The sequence below is a fragment of the Lampris incognitus genome, chromosome 2 (assembly GCF_029633865.1).
Source record: "Lampris incognitus isolate fLamInc1 chromosome 2, fLamInc1.hap2, whole genome shotgun sequence".
Classification (NCBI taxonomy): Eukaryota; Metazoa; Chordata; class Actinopteri; order Lampriformes; family Lampridae; genus Lampris; species Lampris incognitus.
This window is the reverse complement of record NC_079212.1, coordinates 103,689,473-103,707,024: the sequence shown is the minus strand read 5'-3', so window position 1 is coordinate 103,707,024 and position 17,552 is coordinate 103,689,473. Positions and strand designations below refer to the sequence as shown.

At 43.3% G+C, this 17,552-nt stretch overlaps 1 protein-coding gene across 1 annotated transcript in view; it reads left to right on the top strand.

The window, feature by feature from the left end:
• LOC130131340 (dedicator of cytokinesis protein 3-like) overlaps positions 1 to 17,552 on the top strand; it is a 287,178-nt gene that overhangs the window by 221,768 nt on the left and 47,858 nt on the right. The window contains exons 19-29 of the mRNA XM_056301001.1: positions 606 to 703; positions 3,443 to 3,526; positions 4,559 to 4,659; positions 5,760 to 5,841; positions 7,125 to 7,295; positions 7,986 to 8,171; positions 10,938 to 11,130; positions 12,513 to 12,640; positions 13,236 to 13,382; positions 14,418 to 14,516; positions 16,468 to 16,562. Coding sequence (XP_056156976.1) covers positions 606 to 703; positions 3,443 to 3,526; positions 4,559 to 4,659; positions 5,760 to 5,841; positions 7,125 to 7,295; positions 7,986 to 8,171; positions 10,938 to 11,130; positions 12,513 to 12,640; positions 13,236 to 13,382; positions 14,418 to 14,516; positions 16,468 to 16,562 — 1,384 coding nt within the window. The remainder of the gene's footprint in view (positions 1 to 605; positions 704 to 3,442; positions 3,527 to 4,558; positions 4,660 to 5,759; positions 5,842 to 7,124; positions 7,296 to 7,985; positions 8,172 to 10,937; positions 11,131 to 12,512; positions 12,641 to 13,235; positions 13,383 to 14,417; positions 14,517 to 16,467; positions 16,563 to 17,552) is intronic.

The following is a 17,552-nucleotide window of genomic DNA, read 5'->3' as shown; positions in this document are numbered from 1 at the left end:
CACCGACCCTCATGCTGTATGCGTTTGCCAACTGCATCTCTCTGGCCAGCAGTCTCGATGGAGACGCCTCGCCGCTTCCATGACAAGGCGAATCCAGGCTGAACCACTGCTTTTTCCAACACAAACAGATGCATTCATGTGCCAAACACAAGCCGACTCCACCCCCCTCCCGAAGACAGCGTTGCCAATTATTGCTGCTTCATCGAGTCCGGCCATAGCTGGATCTGACGAGACCGAGGCGCGAACCCGGCCCCCAGTGGGTAACTGCATCGACACAAAGCCTAGACCACTACACCACCGCGGAGCCTTTTTTTTTTTGCAGTTTGATACTCGTGTTCTTGTAGTTTTTAGATATGTGTTTTTGTTTTTGTGTTGCGTTGCACTGCTGTGGGCTGTGGGAAACAATGTTTCATGTACGCAAGTACATGATATGAAATGACAAAGTGTTCTTGATTCCTGATTCCTGATTATGCTTTTTGCATTAAAAGAGAAGAGTTATTTTGGGTTTGTGGGGATCAAATGCGAGACCTTACTGTTGTCCCACCTCCAATACTGTGTTCCTTGGTGGCTGTTTTCTATTGCTTGACATTGCTGTTATCTTTCAGTGGACCTACTTGCCCTGCTTAAGTGGAAGGCCCACCCGGACCGGGTTATGGACATCCTAGGACGGCTACGACACGTCAGCGGAGAGGAGATTGTCAAGGTGAGGTCTGGCAGGGAACAAAAGATACCTACCTGCAAAACAGCCTTTACTTTTGTTTTGGCCAAGATATTAGCTAAACAGATATTCATAGATTGCTTGTTTTAATGGTAACATATTCTATGGCTGTTGCATTTGTTTCAGTTAGTTTTAAGATCAACATTAGTGCAGTGTAAAATAAAAACTCATTTCAGAGATGTCGACAGTTCTCACTGTCACTGTTCCCAGGACATGTTTTGCCAACTAGGTACTTTTGGCACCTATTAATAGTATGCTGTAATATACTGTTGTGGGAGAACCTGACTTAGGAAATCAAACAATTTGGGAGTTTATTTGCATTAAAATATCACAACAGAGAGGTTGCTTCTGATAGATTAACTTACAAATGGATTAAGAACTGTTTGACAGGATATGAAGCTGATGCAGGAATCAAAACTTGGGACCAGCCAGTAATTATCTCTAATAATGAAGTGTTGGAATGAAACCAGGAGGCATGCTGGCAGTGTCTGGCAGCATGAAGAAAGGGCATGTTATATAGTACACACTAGAACTGCGCATATAGTATCAATAAAATATCGATATCGTGATATGAGACTGGCTATCATCTGGAATTTTGGTCAACGTAATATTGTGATATAACTTAAATGTTGTCATTCCCTGGTCTTAAAGGCTGCATTACAGTAAACTGATGCAATGTTCTGTAAAAATTATGTAATTATTATTATTAATTTTCATAATTAATATCTTATAATAATTAATCATTATTGTTTTTGCTGAGTGAAATGAAAAATGAATGACTGTCTGCTTGTTCATCATATCACCATTATTAATTATTATTTTTCAACATTTTCTTACATGTAAATATCTTGTGAAAGTGCCCAAGTAGTCATTCCCAACATATCATCATGATATACACTACCGTTCAAAAGTTTGGGATCACCCAAACAATTTTGTGTTTTCCATGAAAAGTCACACTTATTCACCACCATATGTTGTGAAATGAATAGAAAATAGAGTCAAGACATTGACAAGGTTAGAAATAATGATTTGTATTTGAAATAAGATTTTTTTTACATCAAACTTTGCTTTCGTCAAAGAATCCTCCATTTGCAGCAATTACAGCATTGCAGACCTTTGGCATTCTAGCTGTTAATTTGTTGAGGTAATCTGGAGAAATTGCACCCCACGCTTCCAGAAGCAGCTCCCACAAGTTGGATTGGTTGGATGGGCACTTCTTGCGTACCATACGGTCAAGCTGCTCCCACAACAGCTCAATGGGGTTCAGATCTGGTGACTGCGCTGGCCACTCCATTACCGATAGAATACCAGCTGCCTGCTTCTGCTCTAAATAGTTCTTGCACAATTTGGAGGTGTGTTTAGGGTCATTGTCCTGTTGTAGGATGAAATTGGCTCCAATCAAGCGCTGTCCACTGGGTATGGCATGGCGTTGCAAAATGGAGTGATAGCCTTCCTTATTCAGAATCCCTTTTACCCTGTACAAATCTCCCACCTTACCAGCACCAAAGCAACCCCAGACCATCACATTACCTCCACCATGCTTAACAGATGGCGTCAGGCATTCTTCCAGCATCTTTTCATTTGTTCTGCGTCTCACAAACGTTCTTCTTTGTGATCCAAACACCTCAAACTTGGATTCATCCGTCCACAACACTTTTTTCCAGTCTTCCTCTGTCCAATGTCTGTGTTCTTTTGCCCATCTTAATCTTTTTCTTTTATTGGTCAGTCTCAGATATGGCATTTCTTTGCCACTCTGCCCTGAAGCCCAGAATCCCGCAGCCGCCTCTTCACTGTAGATGTTGACACTGGTGTTTTGCGAGTACTATTTAATGAAGATGCCAGTTGGGGACCTGTGAGGCGTCTGTTTCTCAAACTAGAGACTCTAATGTACTTATCTTCTTGCTCAGTTGTGCAACGCGGCCTCCCACTTCTTTTTCTACTCTGGTTAGAGCCTGTTTGTGCTGTCCTCTGAAGGGAGTAGTACACACCGGTGTAGGAAATCTTCAATTTCTTAGCAATTTCTCGCATGGAATAGCCTTCATTTCTAAGAACAAGAATAGACTGTCGAGTTTCAGATGAGAGTTCTCTTTTTCTGGCCATTTTGAGCGTTTAATTGACCCCACAAATGTGATGCTCCAGAAACTCAATCTGCTCAAAGGAAGGTCAGTTTTGTAGCTTCTGTAACGAGCTAAACTGTTTTCAGATGTGTGAACATGATTGCACAAGGGTTTTCTAATCATCAATTAGCCTTCTGAGCCAATGAGCAAACACATTGTACCATTAGAACACTGGAGTGATAGTTGCTTGAAATGGGCCTCTATACACCTATGTAGATATTGCACCAAAAACCAGACATTTGCAGCTAGAATAGTCATTTACCACATTAGCAATGTATAGAGTGTATTTCTTTAAAGTTAAGACTAGTTTAAAATTATCTTCATTGAAAAGTACAGTGCTTTTCCTTCAAAAATATGGACATTTCAATGTGATCCCAAACTTTTGAACGGTAGTGTAGATATTGAGGTATTCAGTCCAAATTTTTTTGATATTTGATTTTGTCAATACTACCCAGCCCTAGTACACACATTTCTCTCAAACAAGGAGGTATCAATTTTTTTGGTAAATTAAGATGGCATTTTAATTTTAATGAACCCCCTCAAAAAGCAGTTATGATTTACTAAATAACACATGAAATCCTGAGCAGTGTTTGTTTGTTTGGGACAGTTTCTTCAAGATATCCTGGACACATTATTTTCTGTACTGGATGACAATACTGACAAGTACGGACCACTGGTGTTCCAGTCTTTGGTAAGTTAGTGTGTGTGTATGTGTGTGTGTGTGTGTGTGTGTGTGTGTGTGTGTGTGTGTGTGTGTGTGTGTGTGTGTGTGTGTGAGAAATAGAAATGGATTTAGAAAAAAAACACCATTATTAATAATTACGCAGCTTTGTGTAAGTGTGTGTGTATATGTATGTGTAATACAATCCCTATCCATACTGCTGTTCAGCTTGTGTTAACAAAGCATCTCAGGTGAATCTAAGTGACAGTGAATCGTGTGCAAAGTGAGAGACAGACAGACGCAACAACTATATTTGAGGATGTAAGTGACAATACAGGCGCTGATAGTGGAAGAAAGCTATTAAGGAAAAAGGGAGGGGAAGAAAAATAAATTAAGATGAAATTAGGTCTTGATTTAACTCGAGAATAATAAAGACAGGGCTATGGTCTGATGAACATGCAGTGCTATGTAGTTCTTCAGTAATGTTAAACCAGGGCTGCAAGCTGAACCCAATATGCCGATACACAAAGACTCAAGGCAGGGTTTCAGTAAGACAAGTCCTTTAATGCCAGACAAGACGAGGAGCCGGTACAGTGGGGAGCAGACAGGGAACACTGGGTCCAGGGCAAAAGCACATATGGGAGGGGGACCTCAACCAAACCGGGAAGTAAGAAGACAAGTGGGGCTCCACCTAGATAGACCAATGACCGGAGGCAGGGGCTGGACAGAGCAGATGGGACTGCAGGAACACGGAAAGCAGGGTGAGACAGGGAACTGATAGACTAGGAAACAATGAAAGGTTTAAAGGCTGGATGAATAGGACTGACTAAGTAGGCACTTAGCAAGGTTGGTTATATAAGGAGAAGGGTTGATTGCAGATGTAGGTGGTGGGCCTCTGCTCTGCCTGCCCTGACAAGTAACAGAGCTGCGTTTTCCTTTGTTTTAGTTATTAGTCTATAAAACCCCTTCTCTGGTTTTGACTAACCAGTCTGCACCATGTTCCCTCTGTGCCCTCCTACCACTCTCTCTCATTTCTCTCTCTCTGTCTCTCTCGTCCTAAAGGTGTTCATTATAAACCTACTCAGGGATAGTAAGTACTACCACTTCAGGCCTGTGATGGACACTTATATCCAGAAGCACTTTGCTGGGGCCCTGGCCTACAAGTGAGTTGTTTCCTCAAATGAACTCAATCTTATAGATCGATTTCCGAGAAGAAGTTCATTTGTCAAGCATATTTGAAAGTTGCAATGGCAAGAATATACCAAGATTGTTTCATTTAAATTGTTTTATTTTCAAGCTTAATATGGGTGTGTAATAGGAATGAGATGCAGCCAGGCCACTGCCATCACCAAAGTACCACTAATCATTGTTAGAAATAATCTCAGGAACCTCCGGCTTGGCCGGGCATCCCTACAGACACAACTGACTGTGTCTGTGAGTGGGAAGCCGGATGTGGGTGTGTGTCCTGGTCGCTGTACTAGCGCCTCCTCTGATCGATCGGAGCACCTGTTTTGGGGGGAGGGAAACTGGGGGGAATAACGTGATCCTCCCATGCGCTACATACCCCTGGTGAAATTCCTCACTGTCAGTTGAAAAGAAGCGGCTGGCAACTCCACATGTGTCAGAAGGTGCATGTAGTAGTCTGCAGCCCTCCCTGGATCGGCAGAGGGGGGTGGAGCAGCGACTGAGGTGGCTTGGAAGAATGGGGTAATTGCCTGGGTGCAATTGGAGAGAAAAAGGGGGAAAAATAAAAAAAGGAAATGTCCTCAAGAATACGTTGTACTATACACTATATGACAATTACTGTGTAGTGAGTGAAGTTTTCTTCAGAATAGTTCAGATTTATAAATACATAAAAGTACAGAAAACAATTCAGATTACTACACAGCTCCCAGTGTCTGTCAGCAGTTAGCATAGCATCTGGTGCTATGCTAAGTGTGTGTTCCCTCAGCCCTATGGGCTAGCTATCGAATAGGTTAGCTATCGGTTAAGGTAAGCGCTGGGTTAGGTAGAGGTTGAGGTTAAGTCAGGTCAATGTAGGTTAGGCTAAATTTGAGTAAGTTCAATGACATAGGGTTGAGGGAAAGTAGACATGCTCCCAGTCAGGGATAGGCTTGCCCGATGAGAGTTCTCGTCATGGCGGGAATACATCTTTAACCAGTGTGTGTGTGTGTGTGTGTGTGTGTGTGTGTGTGTGTGTGTGTGTGTGTGTGTGTGTGTGTGTGTGTGTGTGTGTGTGTGTGTGTGTGTGACATGTTTTCAGAGAGCTGATCCGTTGTTTGAAGTGGTATATGGATCGCTCTGCAGAGGTTGTCAGACAAGACCACATTCAGGAAGCCATGAGGGTAAGAGCTAGTGAGTGAGTAGCTATGTGTCTAAGAGACTCTTTTCACATTAATGGCTCCTTTTACTCGGTTTTTCAGTGGAACAGAGGCATCATTATAAATGTCCTAGCAGTGCTGGGAGCTCCCTGATTGGAAGAGCACTAGATTTAACATGTGTTTTCAACAACCAACAACAGAATGAGCCACTGGGAGTTATTCCTCCAAGCTTCAGCTAAGTGCTGCTCATTAGAACCAAAAAGTCCCTGTTAGTACCCCAGCCCAGTGAGTGATTCACTTACCCACCTCAGGTCAAATGGCGGGTCCCGACCATATTACGCTACACCAACCACATTATCCACTTTTGCTTCACACAAGTGCAATCTTTGATTTGAGATGACTAAGATCATCTCACTTGTCAACTGCAGCTGAATAAGTTTATTCAAGTTTGAGGTTATCGGGCGTGTCTTGAGAAATGTATGTTGGTAACTCTGTGGCGTGCAAACAAAAATTGAACCTTCCCAGAGACATCTTGAGCGTTGGTAGAGGCTTTGCAAGCGATGATTGTTGAAAAAGACGGTATGCTGGCTCTGCATTTACATCGCTTAATAGAAATGAAGTTTTGTCTTCTGCCTTAGGCAAACAAGATAATAAGGCAGATTTAAAAAAATATTTTGGTGGTTACCATTAAGATGTGACGTTTTCCACAAATGTTATGAGAATTTTTTGCTCATCTATGAAGAGTCAGTCAATAATGCTTCCCCTCGGTTTTCCACCAATATAATTCCTCCTACTGAAGACTTGAGACTTGCCTAGTCAATTGACAAGACGCTGGCTGCATAAATTCCCAGGTGCATGAGTACTATTGGAATTGCCTTAAATAGATTTCCCATTTCAATCAGATACACAATGTACGTGTCATTTTGCAGACATGAGCTACTAAGCACACTGAAATATTGATCAGACCACAACATTAGTTTTAAATAGGGCGCGTGACTATGTTAGCGGATCGTGTGAATTATTAAGAACGGTTTTGATACACACTTTGAAAAGTGTGTCTTTGGGTTCAGAAGCTGTCTGTTCATTCTTTCTGTGTGAGATACCAGTTCACGGAAAATAGTTCAGTTCAGGGTGTTTCTTAGTGGAGGGAATGTTCTTTAACTCTTTTTTCCTCTCCATTTCTCTCTCCTGCTCTCTCTGTCTCGCTGTCTCTCTCTCTCTCTCTTATATCATGCACAAACAATCACCCACTCAAACTACGTATGCACTCACTTGCCCACACACACACACTCGTTTGGTGGGTGTAGGCCCTGGAGTACCTGTTTAAGTTCATCATCCAGTCTCGTATCTTGTACTCGCGGGCCACCTGCGGTCTGGAGGAGGAGCAGTTTCGCACCAGTGTACAGGAGCTCTTCCAGTCCATACGCTTCGTCCTTAGCTTGGACAGTCGCAACTCAGAGACTCTTATCTTCACCCAGGTGAGCGCAAACATGTGCACAAACACACACACACACACTGAACACACAAACATAGGCACAAAAGGCACAATTTTTTCAACTTTGAATTCAATGGTCAGTTTGTTTTATCTATCAAACTCAGGTGTTCTATAATCGTGGTTATTGTTACCAATATTCATGTTTGATGTGCTGCCTTTTATAACAGCTATCAACACAGATACAGGAAAAAAACGTTTTAATACAGTGCAGTACAGGCCTGTTTCGTACATCGCGCATTCATCAGCTGCATATATATATATATATATATATAGATAGAGCTTTTTTATTAAACCGTCAATAGTGTTGTATTAAAATTGTGTATTAAAACTTTTTTCTTGCATCTGTATATATATATTATCTGCTTTTACTGTATGACAACTATTTTCGTGGTGCTCATCTTCTCGCAGCTTCTAGTTGCATAGAATTCTCATTTGCTTTCATAACTGTCAATCTCATAGTGGTCCTTTGTATTTTGGCTTGTACTTAGATACATTTTCCCACATCCTGTAGTTACTTTGCTATGATTCTAATTCTTTTTACCTTTGCTTTGGATCTTTCTTATTTTCCCTTTCCCTTTTTATCAAATTCTGCCTTCCCATGATCCTTTCCTACCTTCCTTGGGCCCTTATGGTTCATCTTTGGTCCCTGTGCCCTGATGCCCCTGTACCTCAGGCCCCTCAGCCTAGCCCTGCCCCATCCCATGCCCCAGGCCCTGGCGCTGGGTCTACTGCCCCCCTAGCTCCAGCCGCACCCCCTGGTCAAGGCCAGCCCCTTGCCCCAGGACAGGCTCCCGGTAGTGGGCAAGCCAGCTGTACTCAGGCCTGGAGCTCCAGTGCTCCACGGCCGTCTCCTTTGTCAGTAAGTAGTCGTCTGAATGAATGGCACCAAACCACAGCAACGCCACCGCCATGTGTGAAGTGTTAACATGAAGCCCAGAGCGCTCTTATTTCTTGACTGTTTGTGAGCCTAACATCACACCCATCTTTGTATTCCTCTGTGAACACGCTGGTTCCTGTTCCTGCCCCCCCCCCACACACACACATGAAGAGCTAATGATGTGCTCTACAATACTCGGCTTCATTTCTTCTGCAACCAGGAGCAGACCTCTGGTAACACAAACACAGTCACCTATACTCATGCACACACAAACACTGCCTCACAAATTACTGCTGAATACACGCTGCACAATATACACCCATGTAACGCAACACACACAGCACCTGTGCCAAAATCTCCTTGCTTCATTGATATCTTCACCACCCCAAACCACAACCAAACTCCCCTATTTCCTGCCACAAACCATCAACCCCTTTTCTCTTTCACAACCCTCAACTCAACCTCGCCGTTCACAACCCTGATGCTCGGCCGGTCATTCAAACATTCATGGGAATTTTTCTGGCTTCCTCTTTAATTCCGTTTTTGTGCTTTGGTTTCTCACTCTGAACCACTCGAGCCTGTGTCGTGTCACACGCTGTAACAATCCCAGTTTGTCCCACAGCCCCACCCAAAAGCCCCCACCACACAAGACCTCCACCTAGGAAATCTGTTCTCGATATCTTTGCCGTGCTGTGTTGTTTTGTGTCGGCTGGGTTTTAATCTAACCGGTCTCTGCTTCACGTCCCCGTCTTCTGTGCTGTTGAGCCTTTTGACACCTGACGTCCCACCTCAGCGTTCTGCTTTGTTTTCACATTGTGTGTCCAAATGAAACCGTTACTTTTTCACTTCCAGTTTTCTGTGTACCTTCTAAACCACTGGCTTCATCCTGAGCCTGTTTCCTCTTCATCTTTCCTGAACCTTCACTTAATCATACTTCATCTTAGTCTTGTGTTTGCTGTTATTTTTACTTTGTGTTATTTTCGGTTGAGGATTAACATATCTCCCTTAACACCCTGTGTCAGTCTACAGTCTGCTTTGAGACACCGCAAAAACACAAACAAATGAACGATCCCAGTGCAAAATGATTGTAAATAAAGGGCGTCCGGGTGGTGTGGCGGTTTATTCCGTGACCTACCAACATGGGGATCACCAGTTCGAATCCCCGTGTTACCTCCGGCTTGGTCGGGCGTCCCTACAGACACAATTGGCCATGTCTGCGGGTGGGAAGCCAGATGTGGGTATGTGTCCTGGTCGCTGCACTAGCACCTCTTCTGGTCAGTCAGGGCGTCTGTTCGGGGAGGGGGAACTGAGGGAATAGCGTGATCCTCCCACGCGCTACATCCCTCTGGTGAAACTCCTCACTGTTGATTCAATTCAATTCAATTTATTATCATTAAGAAAAATTTGCAAAAATTCGCTTGTGAATGTTTCTTGGAGAGTAATTTGCAAGGCCAGCAATTTAAGACCTTTGCATGTAACACCTTTAGTTTCATCTGTATTTATAAAAGGTAGGTTGCTGATATTTGGGATGGAAATAATACAAACAGCAGTTGAAGTTAAACAGCTTAATGTTACCCGGCACTCGGTCAATTCTGATTTCTTTTGCAGGACAGCTCACAGTCTCAGTGATAATTTCCTAAAAACAAATACAACAGTTTGACAACACAATACACCAGTATGTGTGTGTGTGTGTGTGTGTGTGTGTGTGTGTGTGTGTGTGTGTGTGTGTGTGTGTGTGTGTGTGTATACCAAGGCTTCCTCTCTCTGCGTGCTGGAACACACACATGTAATAAACAGGCGGACAGACTAAATTAGACACTCGTCACTTGTTTGCTGAGATGTCAGATAATTCAACCTGCTCCCCAAACCAGTGTGCAGACCATACCGCTGCCACATATACTGTGTTTTACTGCTGTATTACACCAGTAAGGAGAAATTAACTACTCTCCATTAGGTGTTGTTCAAGAAAGTGTTATGCATCATACATATGGAGTAAAGTGCAAAAAAAACAAAGTAGGCCAGTCAGAGCCAGATGCACTGCCTTGAAGATGGAAGTGCAATAGTTTACTTCTATATAGCGGGAAAAAAACAAGTTAGAGCAGGTTTTAATAATAATTAAAAAAAGAGATAAGCTAGTATTGTAAAGTTATTATTTTCATGGTTATGAAACATTCTGCAGAGAATGGGAAAGTGAAAAGCACAGAAAATCTTACGTACAGCGATAAGCAATTTGTTGGCACACACCCTCTCATCATGGTGCATGCTGTCCGTTACTGTGACTTGTGCTGTGTCCTGTGTTTTAATGAGGTCCTGTCTCTCACCGCTACAAACACAAACACACAAACTAGATCTTTATAACCTCTGCTCTCATCTGTCCGTCTCCCCCTCTCTCTAACTCTCTCTCCTCTGAATCACTTCTTCTTCCCCGTCTACCCTGCCTGCTTTTTCTCTCTACTCACCAATTTTAATGACTTCCTTCTCTTCTTTCTTTTTCTTTTACCCATCTCACCCTCTACCCTGCTCCCTCCATCTCTCTTTACCACTCTATTTCTTTTTCTCTGTTCTCAATCATCCCCGCTCACCCCTCCTCTCTCCACCCCATTTCCTCAATGCTCTAAATCTATTTATCACACCCCATTTTTCCTATTCACTCCAAACTCCTCTGCCCGCCTGTCTTTTCCAATCTCCCACTCCCTTCTTTTCCCATCCTTATTTCTTTTTCCTCCTCCTCTTCCTCCTTCTCTCCAGGCTGCTTTGTTAAACTCTTTCCCGGCCATCTTTGATGAGCTGCTGCAGATGTTCACCGTGCAGGAAGTGGCAGAGTTTGTCCGTGGCACCCTGGGCAGCATGCCATCCACGGTGCACATAGGACAGTCTATGGACGTAGTGAAACTGCAGTCTATAGCCCGCACTGTGGACAGCCGGCTCTTCTCTTTTCCAGGTAAAGGTTTTGTTGTTTGTTTATTTGTTTGTTTATTTGTTTTGGATGGGAGGAGCACACAACTCCCTTTTTCTCCCCAATTGTATCCGGACAATTACCCCACTCTTCTGAGCCGTCCCGGTTGCTGGTGAACCCCCTCTGCCGATCCGGGGAGGGCTCCAGACTACCACATGCCTCCTGTGATACATGTGGAGTCCCCGGTTTTGCCCGGGGGGACATTGAGCATGGAAGGACCACATTATTCCCCCCAGTTATCCCCCCGCCCCCCGAACAGGTGCCCCGATCAACCAGAGGAGGCACTAGTGCAGCGACCAGGACACATACCCACATCCGGCTTCCCACCCGCAGACACGGCCAATTGTGTCTGTAGGGGCACCCAACCAAGCCGGAGGTAACATGGGGATTCGAACCGGCGATCCTCGTGTTGGTAGGCAACAGAATAGACCACCACGCTACCTAGGCGCCCCGATTAAGTTCCCTTAATATTAACTGGCTGTAGAATTAAATTTAGAGTGAGGATCAATTTTCGGTGTAAAAGCATATACAAGGTGACCATGTAGGTTGTTGTCATAGATCACATTAAAACTAACGAAATTTTAATAGCCTAATGAAAGTAAAAGTAAGCAACAGAAGACAACAACTAATTTGAAATGATATAATATGAATTAGGAGACAGCACGCTATAAGGGCCCACGCTATAAGGGCCCAATCAGTCAGGCAATCTGTTGGGCCAAAGATGGATTTTGACCATATCCCATATCGATCTTTCCCGTGAGGCAGGGAGGTAGATGCCACAGCCAGCCAATAACCTTGTAGCTGTGCACGTTTTTTTTGGGGGGGGGGTTGCTTTCAGTATGTATGCAGAGTACTCTGTAAACTATTTTCATATGTGACACATAATGTTGGTAAAAAAATGTAGCATAAAATAACATGGGTGACTAAGCTTGGCCTCCAGCCAATAGTGAACAACACGCCATTTGGCTTTACTGTTTTATCACATTGTAGTTGAAAATCCACTCAAATCCCCAGAGTCCAACATTCAAATGTAACACTGAAGGTTGGGTTCCTTATTAAAGATACTCTATACATCCATTCTTCACGTACCTGCTTGCTCTCACACGCGATCCTTTGGTTCCTCAAGGAAAACATCCGCTCTGTCCCAAAATATCCACACCATGCATAAATATATATGATCTCCTCTCCTCTGTGTGTATGGTGTCCTGCTGTCTGCCTGCTTGTCTGTCTGTCTTTTGTTTTTACACCATTTGTTGTCTACATGTCCATCTGTCTGTCTGTCTCTCTCTTGTCTGTCTGTCTGTCTGTCTGTCTGTCTGTCTGTCTGTCTGTCTATCTCTCTCATGTCTGTCTGTCTTACCCTACAGAGTCTCGGAGGATTCTGCTCCCCGTGGTGCTGCACCACATCCATCTGCATCTCAGACAGCAGAAGGAGCTGCTGATTTGTTCTGGAATACTTAGCTCCATATTCTCTATAATCAAGAGCAGTTCTCTGGTAATACACACACATGCACACACATGCACACACGGTCATACATTCAAACATCTTATTATCACTGTAGTAGTCCATACTTGGTTTCATCATTACCCTCAGTACTTTCTGCTGCTGCTTTGGTGTCATTCATATTTCATACACACACACACACACACACACACAGAAACACAATTACACACATGGACACACAATCTGACACATATGTGTTGACACGTTCATGATTATATAATATGCTATATAAACCAGCACTTAAACACACAAAAATGTGTACACACTGCACCGTCATATATATATATAGACACATGAACAGGAACAGACACACTCAAATAGTATTTTCTTTAGAAAAAAACATTTGAATCACAATCTTAAATTCCTACTCTTTCGTCTATCTTTTTCTCAGTAGTCTTCATTGTTTACTGCCTGTCTTTTACTCTATCTTACATTCCCATTGTTCTGTGTTGCCTATTCCTTCCCTTTTCAATCTGTCTCTCCTTTTTCTTCTTGGTGTTTCTTCTGCCATTCCTCTGTAATCCCACCCCATCCATTGTTAATTCCTTTTCTCCCATCCCTCCATCCATACCATGCCATCCTCCAGGATTCATCAGTACAGGAGGAAGTAGAGATGATGGTGGAGTCCCTATTGGATGTTCTGCTGCAGACGCTGCTGTCAATCATGAGCAAAAGCCAGTCGCAGGAGGCGGTAAGGGGCCAACGCTGTCCGCAGTGCACCGCGGAGATCACTGTTAGTAACTAACAATATAACTACGACTACTACTACCATTACATTCCCTCTCATTTCCATCCATTTTTATTTTATCTATACATCCATCCATCCCCCTTTTCATACATACAGTCTTTGCTTTCTCACTAGAACCCACTCATTCCTCCTCTTCGTCATGTACTCCCCTTCTCTCTTTGCATGCTTGCATATTGCTTATGGTTTAGACTGTCTGTCTTTTGAGCTTTTTTTGTTTGTTTTTTGTTTCATGTTTGGCTTGCCTTTTTCTTTTTGTCTAATTTTTACCATTTTATCTCTGGAAGTGTATCGAATTTCTTCCTCAAGGTCTCTGCTGGTCACACTGAGTTAGTAACAGGACAGCTAGGTAAACCCTCTGAATGTGAGACCAACCATTGGTGTCTGAGCTGATTCTGCTTTTAGCCATGGAGTCAAACATTAAGACCATAATAGGAATAGCATGATCCTCCCACGCGCTACGTCCCCCTGGTGAAACTCCTCACTGTCAGGTGAAAAGAAGCGGCTGGCGACTCCACATGTATCGGAGGAGGCATGTGGTAGTCCGCAGCACTCCCCGGATCGGCAGAGGGGATGGAGCAGTGACTGGGATGGCTCGGAAGAATTGGCTGGATAGAATTGTGGAGAAAAGGGGAGACAAAAAAAAAATGATTGCAAAAAGCAACAGGCCTTGTATTAAACATATAGGCACCCATATTGTTTAAAATTAACATGTTCTGCTTGTGTTCATGGTGGGACTGCAACTTTCTCTTATTGTTCTTCACCATATGGTGTGTTTCTGTTTTGTGATAGCATATCTCTTTTTGTGTAGAGGATGTATTTCATGTTTGCATTTATTTTTTTAAACAGACTATATTTCAGGGATTTGTAATATTCATGAGTTTTTTACATCTCTCATTTACATCACCCCCCCCCCCATCTTTGTTACCCCCATGTTTTGTTTCCTTGATGTGCACTGATGTTTTTATTCCTGGTGCTATGTGATTGGCTGATGTAAGTCCGTGTGTGGCTTCCTATTGGCAGGGTGAATATGTGTCCTGCCTCCTCTCCCTCCTCCGACAGATGACAGTTGTCCACTTCCAACACATGCTAGAAAACTTCCAGAGCAAAGAGGAACTTAAGGTACGGCAAAGATTCGAGCATAGCCTCAGGTGTAGACTATGACCCTAGGTCACAAGGAAGAACATGTTTAAGGGTCTATCATGAATTGTTTTCTGATAGGCCAAATAGTAGATTGGGGCACGTTAAATTAGTGTACCACAGTATATTTTCTGTGTATATAAAGTGTTGTTCAGGAAGAACTCAAGGTGGTGCAAATTTTTATTGGCTCTTGGATTGCAAAGGGTCCTGTGCAAGAAGAAACAGAATTTATAATGAAACAATTTTTGCAAATCCAAACATTAACATCCTTAGTTCAAATCAAATGTAGCATTAATAACGTTGCAATCTGCCTCCTTTCTCTCAACTACAAACTATGAACCACCAAGCTTTAAGACTGATGAAACCAAATAGTCTTGCAGAATCTCTAAAACTGGGATCAGACCACACAATAGTTTTGTGTTTCACGATGGTCACCATGTCAGATTAGGCAATCCTACTGCCACACATTCTTGCCGCATCTCGGATGGGAGACTGGCAACACTACAAGTATGACCCTGACCAATCATCGTATGCTGCCTTTCACGATCTTGTGCAAGTTCATAGGTCAAGGGTCAAGAAATTGTCAACCATGGCTACAGAAACTCTATGTGTGATGCTGGCGGTCTTGTGTTCTGAAAAGAAAAAGAAAGAATAAATGATTGGGGACACTGTTGTGGCTAGTGCTATTGGGGAATGATAACCTAGCATAGCTTAACCAGGTACTCACCGGGAAGGGCCTCCGCTATTTCTCGCCAACATTTTTTGACTCTGTCATGGTCCTCCCTTGAGGAAGCATGAAAAAGGCCTGCAGGGGTATTGTTGCCATTGCTCGGCGAACCTTTCTTCGGTTAGGTCGTTCCAATTGGCAACAGCAGCATCCCTCTTTCTCTTTGTCATGTTTACATGTGTGCACCATAGAGCACTCTGTCATCCTATTGGTCAATGTCAAGGAACATGTCGCAGGAGTGGTCAGACTAGGCAGGAAAATACAACAAATTCTGACATGTTAGACTTTTTGTCGGGGTGTTGTGGGGCACCCCAGACGCCACTCAGCTGTTCTATCATGTCACACTACACGGGGTAAAGACACGCGTTCATCGTTCCCAACATTCATAATCACGCCCGACACTGGAAATTTGTCGGCAATGACAAAAATCCTAATTCAGGTTGAAATCATGTAGTCTGATCCTGGCATAAGTGTAATTCCTGGGCTGCATCTCATATTACATTTTAGGATTCACTGAATAAGGAAGGGCACCAACTGTAATGATTTTACACAGTGTATGTTTGACAGAATCAGTAGATACTTCAGGAGCTTCTGCGTACAATAGGACTTAAGGATTGAACCGCCTGCTGATGCCCATTACACATTCTGTAAATATGTTTTCTCAGCAGATTTCTTACACACCCCACTGTACAGATTTGCTGATGTACTAAAATTATACTGGTTTAGATGTAGGATTAAATGTTGTATTTCTGAAGCTATGTCAAGGATGCTGTGCCTTTCTGGATGTCGAATGTACCCTAACCTTTTTTCTTCAAGAGTTAACAAGCTGCAGATCTGTTTGGTTGCAGCCCTTTTTAAATGGGATTCGTTTGACTGAGGGGGTGGGATTTTCTGTGTGCTATGTGTGTATTTTCATGGGACCGTTCATACAATACAACGCAGAGCTAAGGGATCATATGCCACACTGGGCATGCCTACCATCCCAACACTACTGCTAGAGAGCAGCACACATTACAGTCTAGTTTTTGTCTTCTGTTTTATATCACAGTGTGATGGCTTAGCCTTGTGTGTTCTGTTCTTGGTTTTAGGTGGTTAGTTGTGTTTACAACAGCAGGGAGAAAGACCAATTTATTGTACACTAAAATTTCAACAGGATTTGCTCTCCCTTCTCTTATGCTCTCCTCTCCCTCCTCACCTCTTACTCAGGAGTTCCTGTTAAAGATTCTGTGCGTGTTCAGGAATTTGATGAAACTCAGTATTTTCCCTCGTGACTGGAGTGTCATGAGGCTCCTCACCAGCAAGTATGAGCAACTGAGAAACACACACACACACACACACACACACACACTCGCAAATCTATATGTGGGGACCCCTCATTGACTACATTCATTCCCTAGCCCTTAACCCTAACCTTAACCACGCAAACTGCATGCCTAACCCTTAGCCTAACCTTAACCTAACTTTAATTCTAACCTTAACCCTAAACCCAAGTCCTAACCCTAAAATAGACCCTTTTACTTGTGGGGCCCCATAAAATGGCCCTACAGGGTAAGTGGTTTCTGGTTTTTCTATCCTAATGGGGGCATTTGGTCCCCATTAGGATAGTTAAACATGGTACACACACACACAGCACACTAATTTTTCTTCCTGCCTTACATCCTGAGAACTTACACACTTGCTGTATCTAATGTCCTATTTGAGCTAGTATTACCTGGGGACCTCTATTAATTTGTAATAATTGTGGAGGTCGTCTGTGATCTTAATCCCGTGTGAATCGGCAATGTCCGTAAATTGTAAAGTAAAATTTCCAGTGAAAAATTTCAATTTTTCTCCAAAGAGAGGTCATCTGATGATATTATTCATCCATCCATTATCCAAGCCGCTTATCGTTACTCAGGGTCACGGGGGATGCTGGAGCCTATCCCAGCAGTCATTAGGCGGCAGGCGGGGAGACACCCTGGACAGGCCGCCAGTCCATCACACGGCCAACACACACAAATTGACAATTTAGTACGGCCGAGTCACCTGACCTACATGTCTTTGGACTGTGGGAGGAAAGTGGAGCACCTGGAGGAAACCCACACAGACATGGGAAGAACATGCAAACTCCACACAGAGGACGACCTGGGATGACCCACCAAGGTTGGACAATGTGCTAACCACGGTGTCACCGTGCCTCCTGATGATATTAGTCCTGTGCAAATTGGTAATTTGAGGTCATATTTTTTGCTTTTCTTACCACCCCCCCTTTCTCCCCAATTGTATCTGGCCAATTACCCCAATCTTCCAAG